Here is a 15,231-nt window from a genome sequence, read left to right as displayed (position 1 = left end):
ATTATGGAACACACATACCTGATTAACTTATTTTAACTGATTCACTTCAGGATCATTTCAAATTAAATTTACTGCAATAAAGATAATATTTTTCAACGAAGCAAATGAATTGCATTGAAAATACTCCTCAACGCCTATTTTCATATTTTCTTTACCAATAAAAATATTTATTAGGTGCATAGAAATGGTGATGAGTATTGAAAATGTTTATTAAAATAAACGTATAATTAAAAAAAAAAACTAATGTATGTAGATTCTAGAATTATTTCTTGTTTCTTCATAAAACACTTTTACACCTCTTTTTTTGTTGATTCATTCCTTTGAAGTTTCTTTAAAGAAATTTTATTTTCCATTCTCCAGAATCGATGTAATTAAATTTATTGTTTAGAAATTTTTGCAATTATCTTCAACTCATATATTACACGTGTCCTCATTGAACAAAGAATTGAAATAAAGCTCAAAATGCTTTTAATGTTGTTAGAAAAGTGATACAAAGGTCACGAAAAAACACGAATTTTCAATTTGACTCCCTGATTTTTTATGAGTTCCAGTTGATGGCTCTTCCTCTGACCTAAATTGAATGAATCTTAATCTTTAATCTAACTTTTAGACGAGAGTTATTGAAGTAAAGAAGTAGGCGTGGTATCTTCCAATGGGAGCAATGATTACAGTGTTCAGATTTGTTTAAAAAATTAACGTCGAAAGTTTTTAGCCTAGGAGAGGTGTTCACTGTTCACGTGTGGAGATGAGACATGTTGTTGACTAGAAAGACTTAGGGTGGGAGATGCCCCGAGTCGACTATAAAAGATTACAGTCTGACAGGTCCAAGTCACATTTTGGCTCTTGTGCCCTTGGGAGTGACTTAAGTCAGACAAACAGTGTTTAATTTATAAAAAAAATCAAACAATCAAGATGAATAAGTTGGTGATCTTTGGACTTTTGGTGGCATCAGCCATGGCTATACCAACTCCTGATACTAACTCTGGAAATTTGGATTGTTTTGGACTTGAAGATTCTGTATTAAGCTGTATTGCCATCAAGGCTAACACTATGCTTGCAAGGGCTGCTAGATCTGCCAATCTCGAACTCATTGATGGAGTTGCTTTCGTTAGAGATACACCTTGTAAGTAACATTATTTAATTAATTATTTTAAATGAATTGAAAATGAATTCGAATTAATCGTAATGTAATTAAATTGAAATACTAATTAAATTAATCAATTAATAATCTATTAGTGGAACGATCTGGAAAATCAATGAAATCAGAAACTGAGGTGATGAATGAACTTCCCAAAGACTCATCTGAACGTGCATTGACACTTGGAACAATGCTTTACGATTCGATTATCTCTTTCTTGAAGAGCCACAGTCTCAAAGTCCATTTCCCTGAAGAAACCATTGCTCGCACCATTACTGAAGGTAAGTAACACAAAATAAATCAATTTATTATTTTTTTTAATACTCTTCCTTTCGGATTATTTTTAATTACCGAATCATGTAATTCTTGCGTGATCACATCTACTATGTAGTGTGATACAAGAGATGATAGTGCCTTTCACTGGCTCTTCAGTATATTATGTATCTTTCCCAGAAAGTAGTTCAAATGTCTTAGCACTTTCTATTTTAATCGAAATTCAGGAGTTTTCTTTCATCGTTATTAACTAATTTATTTTCATTTATAGGACGTACCAAGTTAACCAAGACTCTCAAATTAGCCCCCGTGATGATCGGTTTGGCAGTTAAGCTCTTCGCTCTTGCTCCCATCCTATTCGGTGGACTCAGTCTCTTGGTTTTCAAAGCTATCTTCCTTGGTAAACTCGCTCTCATAATTGCTGGAGTCCTCCTCTTCCAAAAATTGTTCAGCGGTGCCAGCGTACCAAGTGTCTTCGGAAGCAATATCTTTGGAAAGAATTCCGCACCTGCACCTACTACTTTCTACGATGCTGGTGGTGCCCAAAGCTGGCCAGCAACTGCAGTTCAACAACCTGGACAGAGCTACTACAAGAGAAGCTTCGAAGATACATCAAAGACTGCTCAAAATCTAGCATACTCCGCACATGTGCCATCTGAAAACACTAATTAAATTATTTAAAATTATAATTCGCAATTTTTGTAATATTCTATTCGACTGTTATATATTTAATATTTATTTATGTAATGAATGATTCACAAGGCCTTTTGTACTGTTCTTAAATTATTTTGAAAATGAAATAAATTATTCCTTCTAAATAATCAAATGAATATTATTTGCTAAATAATAATTATTTTATTATTAAATTATCCATTAATATGCCAATTTCCTTAAAATTATGGGTGACGGAGTTATTTTATATAATATTAAGTATTGTAGAAAGAATTTGATTAATATAAAACTTAATTTTGTCAGCTGCTTCGAGTATTTTTATATTTATTAATTATACTATTGTGAAGCATAGTCTATATTCAAATAAAATTGGAAATTAAAGAGAATAAAATTTCGGAAAAAGCTGTTTAGATAATAGAAAGTAAATCTTTACTCCAACAAGAGAAATATTTATTCAGTGAACATAAAACTTTTTCTTCATACGAATTCAGTTTGAATTTACATCAATGAAAAAATTTAGAATTGCTATTTTTTCAGTAATATTCGTGTCAACTTACACCACTTGACATTATTAATTTTTCTTATAGTAAGTATTTTTCAGCTGAAATGAGTAATCATTATTTTTTTGTTAATAAAGATACATTTAATCGAATATATAATTTCCCTCGTTATCAACTATAGTCAGCCACCTACTGGGCTAAGTTTCAATACTCTTCTTCCAAAACGAGAGAGGTTGGAAGTCGAAATAATTTTTGAATAAAAATTGAAAGTGGTAAAAACTTATGAGACAACCTAATATTTATTGCTTATTTTGAGCATATTTAATTTTTATTGAAAAAAAATCGTTGAATATAATATAATTGAAAAAAAAATATAATTGAAAAAAAAAATTAATTAATAAAAATAATACATGGTCTGTGCTTGAATATTTTTCAATATTTCTATTCCTCAGAAAGTAGTTTGTCAACTCCCTAGTTTACTAAATTTCGTTCAAAAATTTTAAAATCTCAAAACGTGCTGCAGTTTTGTTTCAAATATTTTCCAGACTCGCCCGTTTGACTGCATAAAATGAAAAAATTTGGGACAGTTTTACATACTATACTGTGTCACGACAGACATGGAAAACTAATTCTCACCTGAAAGTCGAATACCGCCGTCTATATCGACAGCACGTTGTACGTAAATCACAACTGTATATAGAAATACAACGTATAAATATAGACTTATTGTCACCGAGTACAATGCCTACCAGTTGAGTTTCTATGAAAGTACAATAATAGTCACCGATTCAGCGTCTATGCATTCAATCATGTATTGTTCGTTTGCATTCAACATTCAACATGAAATGCATTTCAAAGTGTCTTGCGTGTTTCTTGATAACTTGGTCACTAAGCATAAAGGATGGACTCCTTAATAAGAAAAAAAAAATAAAAATTACTTTTAATAAACAATCATTTTCAATAGTGAAAAATAAAAATACAAAATTGAAAAAGAATTGATGTCGAGTGAATGATATTGAAAGTTTATGCTAATAGGAATGTCAATTGGAACACTTGAAATTGATTCTGAAAAATGATAAAATACAAATTAAACTTGACAAAGAGCTCCTGTTTCTTTGCCGACTGTATAAAAGACCCATCGCCCACTCTAATCTATCTCTCGCATTGTTATGCATCGCGGTTCCTTAATAAGGGGAATAAAGAATTGACATTCTCAACAAGAATTGCAATTCTCTGCCAAATAGCTCAGTTGAGTCCAACCCCACCATCTGATTATGAAGACAATATAAAAGAAAAAAAGACCCTCGAGCTAAAACAGTCGAAAAACCGATGTCAGTATTGTTGAAAAGCCTTCAGGATTAAAAAAAGAACAACTGAACTAAACTAATTGATAAAATGAAAAAAAGAACAGTGCTGTTGATTTTATGTCTTGTGGCTGTTTCTCAAGGAGAGATTCATGTCAATAAGAATCGTGAAGTAGATGTGATGGAAACAAAAATAATTAAGAGAATTGAAGAACTTAATAAACTTCATAGAATTAAAATTTTTGGAGATATTATTACTTTAGAAAAATTGGATGATAGTGAGATAATTAAGGACAATTTAAAACGATCTGATGATCCTTTAGTTGCCAAAGTAGACGACTTTTTTAATTCTAAGAAAATTCAAGTCAGATTCCCTACTGATGGATCAGCTGCTGATTTTTTTGGAAGAGCTTTAGGACAAAAAAATATTGATATTAATTTAAAAGGATTGACTCATGGTGCTTCTGAAGGTAAGTTTCGAGGAATTTTTAATTGACGATGTATGTTGGTGAAATCATTTGAAATACTGGTTTCAGTTAAATAGATTGAAATTTAAGATCAATTTTACTTTTAAATATTAATTTTTCAATCAAATTACAGAAAGATAAATATTTACAAGATACAAATAACAAAATATGGGTTTAAACTTATTTGTACTCAGGAATTCTTTACAGTAATCTGATGCTAGGTTTTTAAAATACTATTCTAAAATAGAATTACTTGAATATTTTACTTTTCAAACCATCAAGAATACTCTCTACTGCTCATTAATTATTCCTCTAGCTATACTGGTTATGTTCATTCAAAAATGTTTCTTCTAAAGTTAAACTTGAGTGGGTTGGTGGTGTTCTACTTTCACAGTATCTACATGACTACTTCCCTATTGAGTATAAAAAATTGTAAAAATTGTTTTATTTGAAAGGTTCAAAAATAGTTGAGAATTTTTTTTTCAAATATATTTTCAATAAAATACTTTGTTCTTTCTTATAACAGAGTTAATTTCATTAATTGTTATTTAATTACATCATATTCTACCAATAAACTATAATAAATTTTTATTGATGTAATAAATAGTACTCAATTAGTCAGAAGGAAAAACGTAAAAAAGAAAAATGAAAACAGATATATAGTAATTTTGCATTGGAGTTGTAAATATTAAAGTATTATAAACTTAATAATTATCAACTCAATAAACTTTTTGATTAATTAAATGTTATTTTGTAATGAAGAATTTCTCAAAATTAAAGAAGGATTTTTGATTGCTAAAAATTAACTGTCACGAAACTTTATCATTAATTGAATGGTCAATTAACGTAATTGTAATAAAAGAAAGCATAAAGTTGATAGAATTTTAAACAAAAAATGTGAAGAATATTTTGACAGCCAAAAAAAAAATAACAAATTGAATCAAACAATAGAGAAAAATGATTCAAGTACGTACTAGAATAAATTGGCAGTTAATTTAGATAAAATAAGAATTAATTAAAGTCAAAAAAATCAGAAAGATAAGCTATAAAAAAATATGTAGATGAAAGATAGCTATAAAGTAATTAGAAATATCACGCTGACCAATTAAAGTAGCAAAATTCATTTCCGTAAGTCAGCTTATCTCAATGCTTTGCTTCAGAATGAATGAATTATTGAATCAATGCACTTTTATAGGATTCATGCTCTCCAAGCTTCTACCAATAGGCATCAAGTAGGTCGTTGACTCGAAAAACAGATTGGTCGAATTCCAGGTCAGATAGTATACGAAGTTTAATAAAGAATTTCGTAAATGTGAATATTACATTTAACAAAAAAATAAAATTATTTTTAGATAAAAAAAATTAAAACTCTAGTTGTCATGATTAGTAAGATGTATTGTTGATTCATATAAAAGTTCAGATATACTTCATTTTTAGTCGAGATAGAATATTATTTTTTAATCCGATACATCCAGGTGTATTCAAAAAGGGCTTACAAAGGGAAATTCGAGAAGAATATCGAATAAAGATGCAGTAGGAGTGGTACATTATTCTGTGTTTGTAGGACACATTCCAGAAAAAAGAAAGATGGAGATGAATGAAACTGGATAGGGTCAATTCAGATAAAAATGTAGAGTTTATTACAGAAAAGAGGACAGTTGGAATGTGTAATTAATTAATTGATTCATAATTTAAATTTAATTTCCAACGTAGGAGCTGAATTTAATAATGAATATTACAATATTCTGTAAAAAAGTAGTAATGGTACCAATTTCCTATTATCGAAAAAAATATATAAGAATTAATTAATAAACTATTATGTTTATTAGATTTATAATAACTAGTATAAATGTAATAATATATATTCTATAATTCAGCATTTATTGGAATAAATAAGTTGAATTGTAATTTAATATTATTAATTTTATTAAAAAATATGAAAAGTTAAATGAAATAAAGGCTTCTAAATATTTGTTAGATTCTCCTTCTATTTTTTATTGTCTAACTTATGAAAAAATTCTTTTTTTCGAATTAATTAGTTCCTGAATGAGATTATAATTTATACATAAATTTCAAAACTTTAAATCGAAGTTAAATATATTTAAATAATATATTATTATAAAAAACAGTATAATAATTTCGAATCAGTATCAATTTTAATATGTAATTGTGTATAAATAAGAGCTCTAAATAATCGTTGCAATAATTAACTAACATTTCAACAATAATTTTATCGTCAATCCTTTTTTTAATTTGTGAAAATCTATTTTCATCATAATGTTATAATAAATTATTTTTTTTCAGCAAGAACTAAACTAAAAAAAATGATATTGCCAATCCTGTTGGCGTTGAAATTCAAAGCCTTAGTCGAGGTTCCAGTCATCATAGCACTAATCGGTGCATTGAGTCTCAAAGGGTTAGGAACAGGATTAGCAGCCCTTTTCATAGCCAGTGCAGTAGCTTTGAAGTCTTTGGTAACTCCACCAATTCCATATCCAGCTAGGGTGAGTTATGGAATTGTTAAACCAGAGATTTACCACGAGCATTGGCATCGTTCACAAGAAGAAATCAATCAGCCTTACAAGGCATGGGATCCAGACTTTAATATTGATTCTTATCCTTATCATAGCTTGCCTTAAAATATTATTTATAAACACATATAAATAATAATTTATATTATTTAAATTTTAATAATTTATATTAATTTATTTTTTATATTATTTACATAAAGTATTTTATTTATTACTCTTGTATTTATTATTAATATTGTTGCTTTGTAAAATAAAAAAAAATTTATATAACAAAAAATTATTCAAAAAAACAAAGTATTTAAATACCACAAAGGCTTTTATTCTTTTCGAGAAAGGCCATTGACCTGAATACTCAAGATATGTTGGTGAGAAGGAGAACACGAATGGAAAGAATGAAGGAAGAAGAAAACTAGGTCACTGGGGCAACAAGTGGGGAAAGCCTTGATGTTGCCATTGGCCTTCGAGTGTCTAGCCTCGAGCGATCCCTCTCCTTCAAATTACTCCCCACTTACTTGAAATCAAGGTTAGTATGTCAATAACTCGGCCCTGACTGATACTCGTGGCCATCAGTTGGCACTGACAAAGTGAAGGCCAAGGTGGGGGCCACGCGTTGTTATTGGTTGTTTGCGTTACGTAGTTCAAGTGGTGTGATGGTAGGGATTGTATTAGCGTCAGTATATAATGCAGCTAATGCGGAAGTAAACGACACTCAGCGGCCAATGTGCTACAGGTAGCCTTGGTGGAGTACATTGAACTGGATGAGCTGATGCTTATCTGAGAAAATACATGATGAAAATATTATTTCTGTCTGGTATTGATGCATTTTTAGTGCATCTTTTAATACCTTACATCGCATTATTTTTTTAACAAAAAATTAATAATTCTATACTAACTATTACTACTTTCTAATGGACTACTTTAATACTCAGAAATTTTCAACATTACAATTTTTTATGGATTATTTTTTCTGTTGTACTTGTATTGTTTAACGAAACTTATTTTGGGGTACAATTTAATTTTCTAATAAAATAATTAAATTCTTTAGTCTAAATAATACATCGTTTTTATGCAGAAAAAACTATGGGAAAAGTAATGAAATACATAAGTACAACAAAAAATAATACGAATTCTTTGTAATATGAATAATATAAATTGTAAAAAAATACACATATGTATATACTATTGGTCAAAAGTATTGGGCTACTTGCACTTTGCTTAAGTTATAAGCTTTGTGAGACAAAGTAAATTTCATCCCTTTTATGGTTTGAATTATATGAAGAATATTTTCGAGCTACCCTTAAGATTCCCAATAAACGTCATTTTTATTTATAATAAACAAAAAAGTATATTCAATAAAAGTCACTTTATTTGTTAAATTTTAAAAACTATGGCATATCATTTTGAAATGAAATTTTGGTTGAGTAAAAATTTAAATAAATTTTTCTCAAAAAAAAATTATTTTTTTTCAATGAATTTTAATACATTTAAAGATGAATGATAAGTGTGATAACAGAATGAGGTGAACTTTCTCGAGTATGCAAAATAGACGGGAAAAAATTAAAAATATATAACCATGAATTCTTCTAAGAATAAAAAATTCTAGATTGGAAATCTCAATTAAATAAAACAATGAATGAAATTCTATCATCAAGATACAGATTTCAAAAAGTCACGATATCTCTCACAATAGCTTCATAAAAATATGTATCATGATAAAGCAAAATTTATAAAACTAAACTTCAAATACTTTGCGAATTTCTCTCTAGAAAGTAAAAAGTAGATTATTCAATAAATAAATAAATAAATAAAATAAGAATGTTGATAATTAAGTCTTTAATAAACATGATCCATCTGATTGATTTCTAATCAACTGACAGTTTTATTTTACACTTCAAAAGAGTCATCTAGTTTGCAGACTATTTATTTACACATCATTAATTCTACGATAACAGCCACTTTTAAGAGCATTAAGTGAGTAAATCAAATGAAGATATTTAAATGGATGTGATCGCGTTTTAAAACGAAGAAAATTGCAGAAAAGTATATGTTTATAGTACTTTCTCTTATCTACAACCCAATAATCAACACATCAACATTCTTCGATCATTATATTTAATTTTACATCTCATCTGAAATTATTTGTTTGAATATATCATGTCAACTATCATTTCTGCAAAGTCATTGTCATATCAATGAAAAAAATTAGGCACATACTTTCCCAGATAAGATCAAGTAAACAAAATAATTATTTAAGTAGTTCAACATTGACGTTTTTATGATTTTATTGCGTCACTAGAAACTAATTCAATTTATCACCTAATTTTTCCAAGCAAAAAAATTTAACTTGTCTAAATGACAGAAAAGAAAGTATATGTGAGTTTTTCTCTATGCAGAGACCTGTGCTGTTAATAATAACTGTTATAGATAACAATGAAATGACTCTACCAAATATAAAATTAATTGGAAAACAAATTCTCAGTGAAACCACCGCTTTCCATAACTGACGGTTACCATAAACGGAAGAATTAATTTTTTGCTGATTTAACTTTTTTTTGAAACCAATCAAGATCAAGGGGTTTTTCTGAATTTGACAGTTTTGTATTCTCCGCTCTATTTGATCTAGAGAACAGCCATTCTTATTTCAAATGGTGAGAGGAGGACGAAAGCATTCAAAGATGTGGCCAAAGTAATGAGAAAAAGCCATACCCAATGGTGCTCTAGCTTCATGGAGAATGTATGATCGTTGAAAGGAAAAAGTACTTGTCTTGCTCTAGCATTCCTATATATAGTGCACTATCTGTATCAACAGCTCAGTGCACAATCACACTTCTTCTGTTGTCGTCTGGAATAATTTAAATTCTCCAGGACAGCAGAAAAATTCCACCAGTTATTTATTGTTTTTCTAAAATTTTTCTATCACCAAAGTTAAAAAAAATAAAATTTTTAATCGAAATGGATCGACTAAGAGCAATTAGACCTCCAGCTTTTTTTGTTGCGATTTTAATTTTTGGTTGCGTGAATGGTGAAATACAACAAAGAGCAGCCAAACAATTGGTTGATGAACCAACAGTGACTAAAGATAAAGAATCAATTTTTACCAAAGAATGTAATAAATCATACAGTCTAACGTGTCTCAAACTTGATGCTATATCATTCGTTGAAAAGCTATCAGAAACTCCGAATATTGGAATCCTTCCTGGTGTATCAGTCATTAAAGAAAACGTTTCAAATGATATGTCTACACCTGAAGTTGTTGCCAATCTGGCAAGAGATTTTCCAAATGATATCAATAAGAGATTAGATGCTTATCTGATGCACAAAGTTGGAAATTATTTGAGCAGTCATTCAATTTCCATCAAGCTTTTTGATTCTAAGACTTTGGAAGATGCAAGAAGCCTCAGCGAATCAGGATTTGGATTGTTTAAAAAATCGGATGCTGAAACTGGTACGAAATATTTTGCTTTAACTTTTTGTATTAAATAATTCCAAATAATTATTTACATTTAAAAAAAAATTTGAATTTGCCACGATCTTTTCTAAAATTTTTTATGACATCTAGTTTTGATGACATTCAATGAGTTTTTCATGACAAAAATTTTTAGTCCTAAAAATTAATAAGTCCTCATCTATATTAATGGTAAATAATAAGTTAGTTAATAATTGGAATTTTGTAGGTCGTAAAAAGGATAAAGGGGGTATGTCTGGCTTAGCGGCAGGATTGATGATGATGAAGGGAACTTTAGGAGCGTTGGGATTTGGAGCTCTTGCAATGTTAGCAGGAAAAGCTTTAATGACAGGGCTAATGGCTTTGATGTTATCAGCCATCGTTGGTCTTAAATCATTAGCGAGTGGTGGTGAAAAAAAAACTACGTATGAAGTAATTGCCAAACCAGTTTATACATCGTCTCATTCACACAGTAGTGAAGATCATCATGGACATGGATATGGAGGATCTGGATATGGAAGATCGATTGATATTCCTGAAGCATTAATTCAAGAAAGTATTAGCAAGTATGCAAATGTAAGAGGTCCAAGAAATCTTTAATATTTATTGTAAAATTAATGGAACTATTTAAAAAAGAAAGATGTTTTTTTAAGTTTGAAAAAATTTTTTCTGTTATTTATACTGTTTGTGTTCATATTTTATTTATTTTTATTTAAAATTTGTTAATAAAATAATTTTCTACTAATTACTACACCGAGTTAAAAACTTTTTTAATTCATTTTAATTATAAGTTACAACGTAATTTATGCTTGAATCAATTTAAATTTTTTATAATATTTATCTTTTATGATTGACGTAAAAATTAAATAATTAGGATATGGATAGGATGTCATTTACAATAGATTCAAGTTTTAAGGTCACTGGTGTTTAGGAAGATGAGCTACATTGTCAAATCATAGAATTGTCTAAAACCACTAATCAGTATCATAATCTAGGCAAACAATACCTGATGTCATTGTTAGTTTGGACTACAAAATGATGACAATCGTGACAAGATTGATTTAAAAAATTATGTAAACCACAGACGACATAAATTTACAAGTATATAAACATCTCAAATGAAGAAGCTCAAAGACAGTCGTTTTAGTTTACTTCGAATGCTTAAGCAGTTGATGTTGCTAAAATGGAGTTACTCTTTTTGCATCAAGGAGTAACCCATCGAAGTGACTTGAAAGTTGGAATTCTTTTTATTATTTTTTTAACAACTTCAAAATCTTTTGGATATATTCCATTATCAGATAATAATTCATCAAAAGTGCAAATATTTGATCCTGACGTCGAATTGCACAATCAACATAAGCAAGCTGAAAAGCATGTTTTTGATTATCGAAATAATGGAATAAAATTGGATATTAAAGTGGTCCCTGTGGTGAACAATTCGATAAGTGAAAAAGATGATAAATTTCCAAAAATTCCTTTAAAGGATTTTGGTCGGTGCATATTATTGCATTTTTCATTTTCTTGTTTAAAAGAAAGAATATCAAGGTATATTGATACTATTGGAAAATTAAATGAAATAACTCTACGTGGAGATATGATAAAATTAGTTAAAGTTCGTTCAATACCAAGAAGGAAAATTGGATCACGATTACTTAGCACTACTAGCAAAATTGATCGAAGTGTCGATGATTTCTTTGATCAGTTTGCCTTAAGAATTACCATACCTCAAACAAATGGGAGAAAAGAACAGAGTCAAATTGATTTGATGTTTGACGACAGTCAGGTGGAAGAAGGTATGGTAAAAAATCGAATAAAATTTACGGTTGATTGAGTTTCAAAGTAATATTATTTTTTGTTGAAGAAAATATAAATTATAAAGACTATTTTACGGTTGTATTTTTTGTTTGAGATAGTTGAAATATTCAATTATTGTTTCAGGTCGTGGAAAAGGTGGAGGAGGCGGAGGCAAAGGAGGTAAAGGTTGCAAGCAAATGATGATGTGTATGATGATGGCTTTGAAAATGAAAATGATAGGTAGTGATACTTTTTAAATGCAACGTCTCTTAATTGAAAAATAAAATTTAAATAAATTTCATGATTGCAAAATGAAATTTTATTCTTAATTCATTAAATTTTATTAATTAAATAATTTTTACTAGGAATGATGGGATTGATGGCAATGAAAGGAATGGTATGGACTGGCATGACAATGATGTTAGCCAAAGGAATGTTAGTTATGAAAATGATGTCTATGAAGGGAGGTCCTTGGGCAGGAGGAGGAGGAGGAGGAGGTGGTGGCGGTAAGGGTAAATGTTTTGTTATTAATCTATTACTTATATTAATTTTGCACTACTTGAACAATTTTTTCGAATATGTAAAATGATTACTAATTCAACGAAAAAAATTCCATCATTTTCCTTCTCTTTATCACAAATCATTCATTATCACAAATTAAAAAATTTTGAATGCTAAAAAAATGGTAAAGTTATTTATTATAGTATTAAGTAGTTAATGTAGACTAATCATCTTATGTCATCTTTCCAAAGCACAACTGAAGGAGATCGTTTTACTGACAAAAGCAACTGATGGCGGTGGTGGAGGAGGAGGAGGTTATAGTGCACCACCACCACCACCACCTCTGCCTGTTCCATCAAACAGTTACGGTGCACCATCACACGGTGGTGGTGGCGGTGGTTATGATTACAGTGGGGGTGGTGGATGGGGCCGTAGTTTTGACAATCGTCTTCCTATGACAAGTCAAACAGACAAATATTCAAATCCTTCAAATATTCAACAGATCGCCGATAAATATTCTTCAACTTACGTTCATCCAGAAGATCAAATAAGCACTAACAACAATTGGGAATCAAAAGATTACGATGATACTGATGAACAAATTGATGAAGAACATATTGGAGAAGTTATCCATATCAATGAACCAAAACAAACTGGAAAAGAATTATTGACTGAAAGGCATGCAAAAGTTAATTCAGATATAAATAGTTATAAAGAAGAATCTGATATGATTAAAAAATTGAATTTTGACTCATCAAAATTAACTTATGCCAAATATTGGAAAAATTATGAAGCTGCTGATCGAATTTGGGATTCAAACGGACCAATTGTTGTTAGAAAATTTCCGGCTAAATAAAAAATGACGATAATAGAGCAATTGCAGTACTTATGTACCATTTATTTATTTATTTAATTATTTATTTATTTATTTACGTTTATAAGATTTTAATCACTTAATAGGTACCGTGCTAATTTTTTTTATATAATATCATTCTTTATTAAAAATAAGTCTTTGGATTTTTAATGTATCTTATACATAACTATTTTATGTTTTCAAATAAAAATTTTATATATTATCAGCATTGTTTAGTTATTTAATTTTTTCTTTTCTGTGTTGAATTGGCTTTTTTTCTTATTTATATCCTCTTAAATTATAATTTATTAGAAAAGTGTATAATCAGTATCGAATCATGATAATATTTGAAATTTTTTTGATCTTTTTGATGCTTTGTTAATAGTAGTGTTTTTGTATTGTTGATGTTGCAATTTTATTGGTTTGTAAATTATCTGTTGATTTTTTTCTTCTATTCTCTCTAATTTTTGAGTGATCTAAATGTAAGCTTACGTCAGGTTGAAGAGGCCTATGCATCTTTCTTTGCTGATTGATTTGTTTATGCACAAATGCATATCTAGGAATATACATTTGAACCATCTTGTTATGAACAAGTAAAGCTTTACTTATCTATTTATTAAAAAACTTATTTTTCATGATTATCAACATTTAATAAATAAATTCTTGGTAAAGTAATTTGTTTTCATATCTGCTGAAGATACAGTTGATAAACTTCTTACCGAGTGCAGAGAAAATTGTGAACAAGAACCAAGAGAGTCATCATTAGATCGAATTACAGAAGAGGATATCAAAGAAACCGGTTAAATCCCCAGAAAGGTAATAGAACGTTTATATGATACAGCATAGTAAAATGAATCATTCGTGTAACTAACGGTCTTCGTTCACACATACGCTTATATGTTCAGTCCATGAACCTTCGGATTTATTTGCTCTTCTTTTTATATTTGACTCTGGTCTATCACTACTGCTAACCCACTTCCTACTATGCGTAGGAAGACAAAGATTTTTTGTTAGATTTTTTTTCTGTTTTAAATAAAAGGCATTGTTAAACAACACGTCCAGATGCTCACATCATTTTCCTGAGTCACATAGACATACAAATTATTAATGGACATAAGGTTAATGATCAGTGATAATAATAAACCGCATATATAATGAACTGTAAAGGTATTTTATTCTACATAATGACTTGGGCTTTACGTTTTTTTTTTCAGTAGTTACATTTGTCTTTCGCGGTCATATTTTTTTATTCTATTTTATCTACTGGCACCTTTTCAAAACCTGGTGTATACAACGTCAATAAAAATGCATGTTTTCATCCTCGCGTCATGTTTTCACCGTTAGTTAACCTAATAATAATTTGGTTTTCATTAATTTTTACGGTGGTTATTACTTAACTCATTAAATAAAAAAAAATACTTTCAATTAACCCGTTCTTTATTTCTCCATACTTTGTTTTTAATTTTACGGTGTATATTTAGTATCAATTTTTAACGGTTTCAGGAAAGCATAGCTTATCCGGATTCGAAAAGCATACATGATTTTTTATTTACCTGTTTACATAAAATATTAATCAATATTATCTAGTATTATTGATGGTTTCATAAATTGAATATCATCGTTCTATAAATTTTCCCTGCTCGTTGATAAAAATTCATATAAATGTCAAAATAATTTCCCAAGTGAAGCTGGTCACGCAGTACAAACTACCAAGTCGATTTCAATTAGTAGGCCAATGGAATTCAGCTGTTCG

The 15,231-nt window shown here is 29.2% G+C and overlaps 3 protein-coding genes across 3 annotated transcripts; all 3 read left to right on the top strand.

Annotated features, from left to right (window-relative positions):
- Window positions 1–849: 849 nt before the first annotated feature.
- Window positions 850–2,209, top strand: Osi14 (DUF1676 domain-containing protein Osi14). Its single transcript, XM_035094043.1, has 3 exons — window positions 850–1,123; window positions 1,237–1,419; window positions 1,683–2,209. The coding sequence occupies exons 1-3, from the start codon at window positions 913–915 to the stop codon at window positions 2,081–2,083; spliced, it is 795 nt and encodes a 264-aa protein (XP_034949934.1). The 5' UTR covers window positions 850–912; the 3' UTR covers window positions 2,084–2,209.
- A 1,702-nt stretch (window positions 2,210–3,911) lies between these two features.
- On the top strand, window positions 3,912–7,028 carry LOC118073508 (DUF1676 domain-containing protein Osi15). The gene is made up of 2 exons (XM_035094041.1): window positions 3,912–4,357; window positions 6,659–7,028. Exons 1-2 carry the CDS (start codon window positions 3,979–3,981, stop codon window positions 6,991–6,993), a joined length of 714 nt encoding a protein of 237 aa, XP_034949932.1. The 5' UTR covers window positions 3,912–3,978; the 3' UTR covers window positions 6,994–7,028.
- A 2,809-nt stretch (window positions 7,029–9,837) lies between these two features.
- LOC118073414 (DUF1676 domain-containing protein Osi16) lies at window positions 9,838–10,930 on the top strand. The gene is made up of 2 exons (XM_035093904.1): window positions 9,838–10,330; window positions 10,560–10,930. The coding sequence occupies exons 1-2, from the start codon at window positions 9,838–9,840 to the stop codon at window positions 10,928–10,930; spliced, it is 864 nt and encodes a 287-aa protein (XP_034949795.1).
- Window positions 10,931–15,231: the final 4,301 nt, after the last annotated feature.

This window comes from Chelonus insularis, unplaced genomic scaffold, assembly GCF_013357705.1.
Source record: "Chelonus insularis isolate UGA/USDA-ARS -01 unplaced genomic scaffold, ASM1335770v1 scaffold_303_pilon, whole genome shotgun sequence".
In the NCBI taxonomy this organism is placed as follows: Eukaryota; Metazoa; Arthropoda; class Insecta; order Hymenoptera; family Braconidae; genus Chelonus; species Chelonus insularis.
Note: the sequence above shows the minus strand (reverse complement) of the source record. Positions and strands in the feature narration are given on the sequence as shown.

Coding starts and splice junctions, on each gene's coding strand:
- LOC118073414 (XM_035093904.1), top strand. CDS start 9,838: ATGGATCGACTAAGAGCAATTAGACCTCCAGCTTTTTTTGTTGCGATT. Junction 10,331..10,559: donor AAAATCGGATGCTGAAACTG/GTACGAAATATT, acceptor GGAATTTTGTAG/GTCGTAAAAAGGATAAAGGG.
- LOC118073508 (XM_035094041.1), top strand. CDS start 3,979: ATGAAAAAAAGAACAGTGCTGTTGATTTTATGTCTTGTGGCTGTTTCT. Junction 4,358..6,658: donor GACTCATGGTGCTTCTGAAG/GTAAGTTTCGAG, acceptor ATTTTTTTTCAG/CAAGAACTAAACTAAAAAAA.
- Osi14 (XM_035094043.1), top strand. CDS start 913: ATGAATAAGTTGGTGATCTTTGGACTTTTGGTGGCATCAGCCATGGCT. Junction 1,124..1,236: donor TTTCGTTAGAGATACACCTT/GTAAGTAACATT, acceptor ATAATCTATTAG/TGGAACGATCTGGAAAATCA. Junction 1,420..1,682: donor TGCTCGCACCATTACTGAAG/GTAAGTAACACA, acceptor TTTCATTTATAG/GACGTACCAAGTTAACCAAG.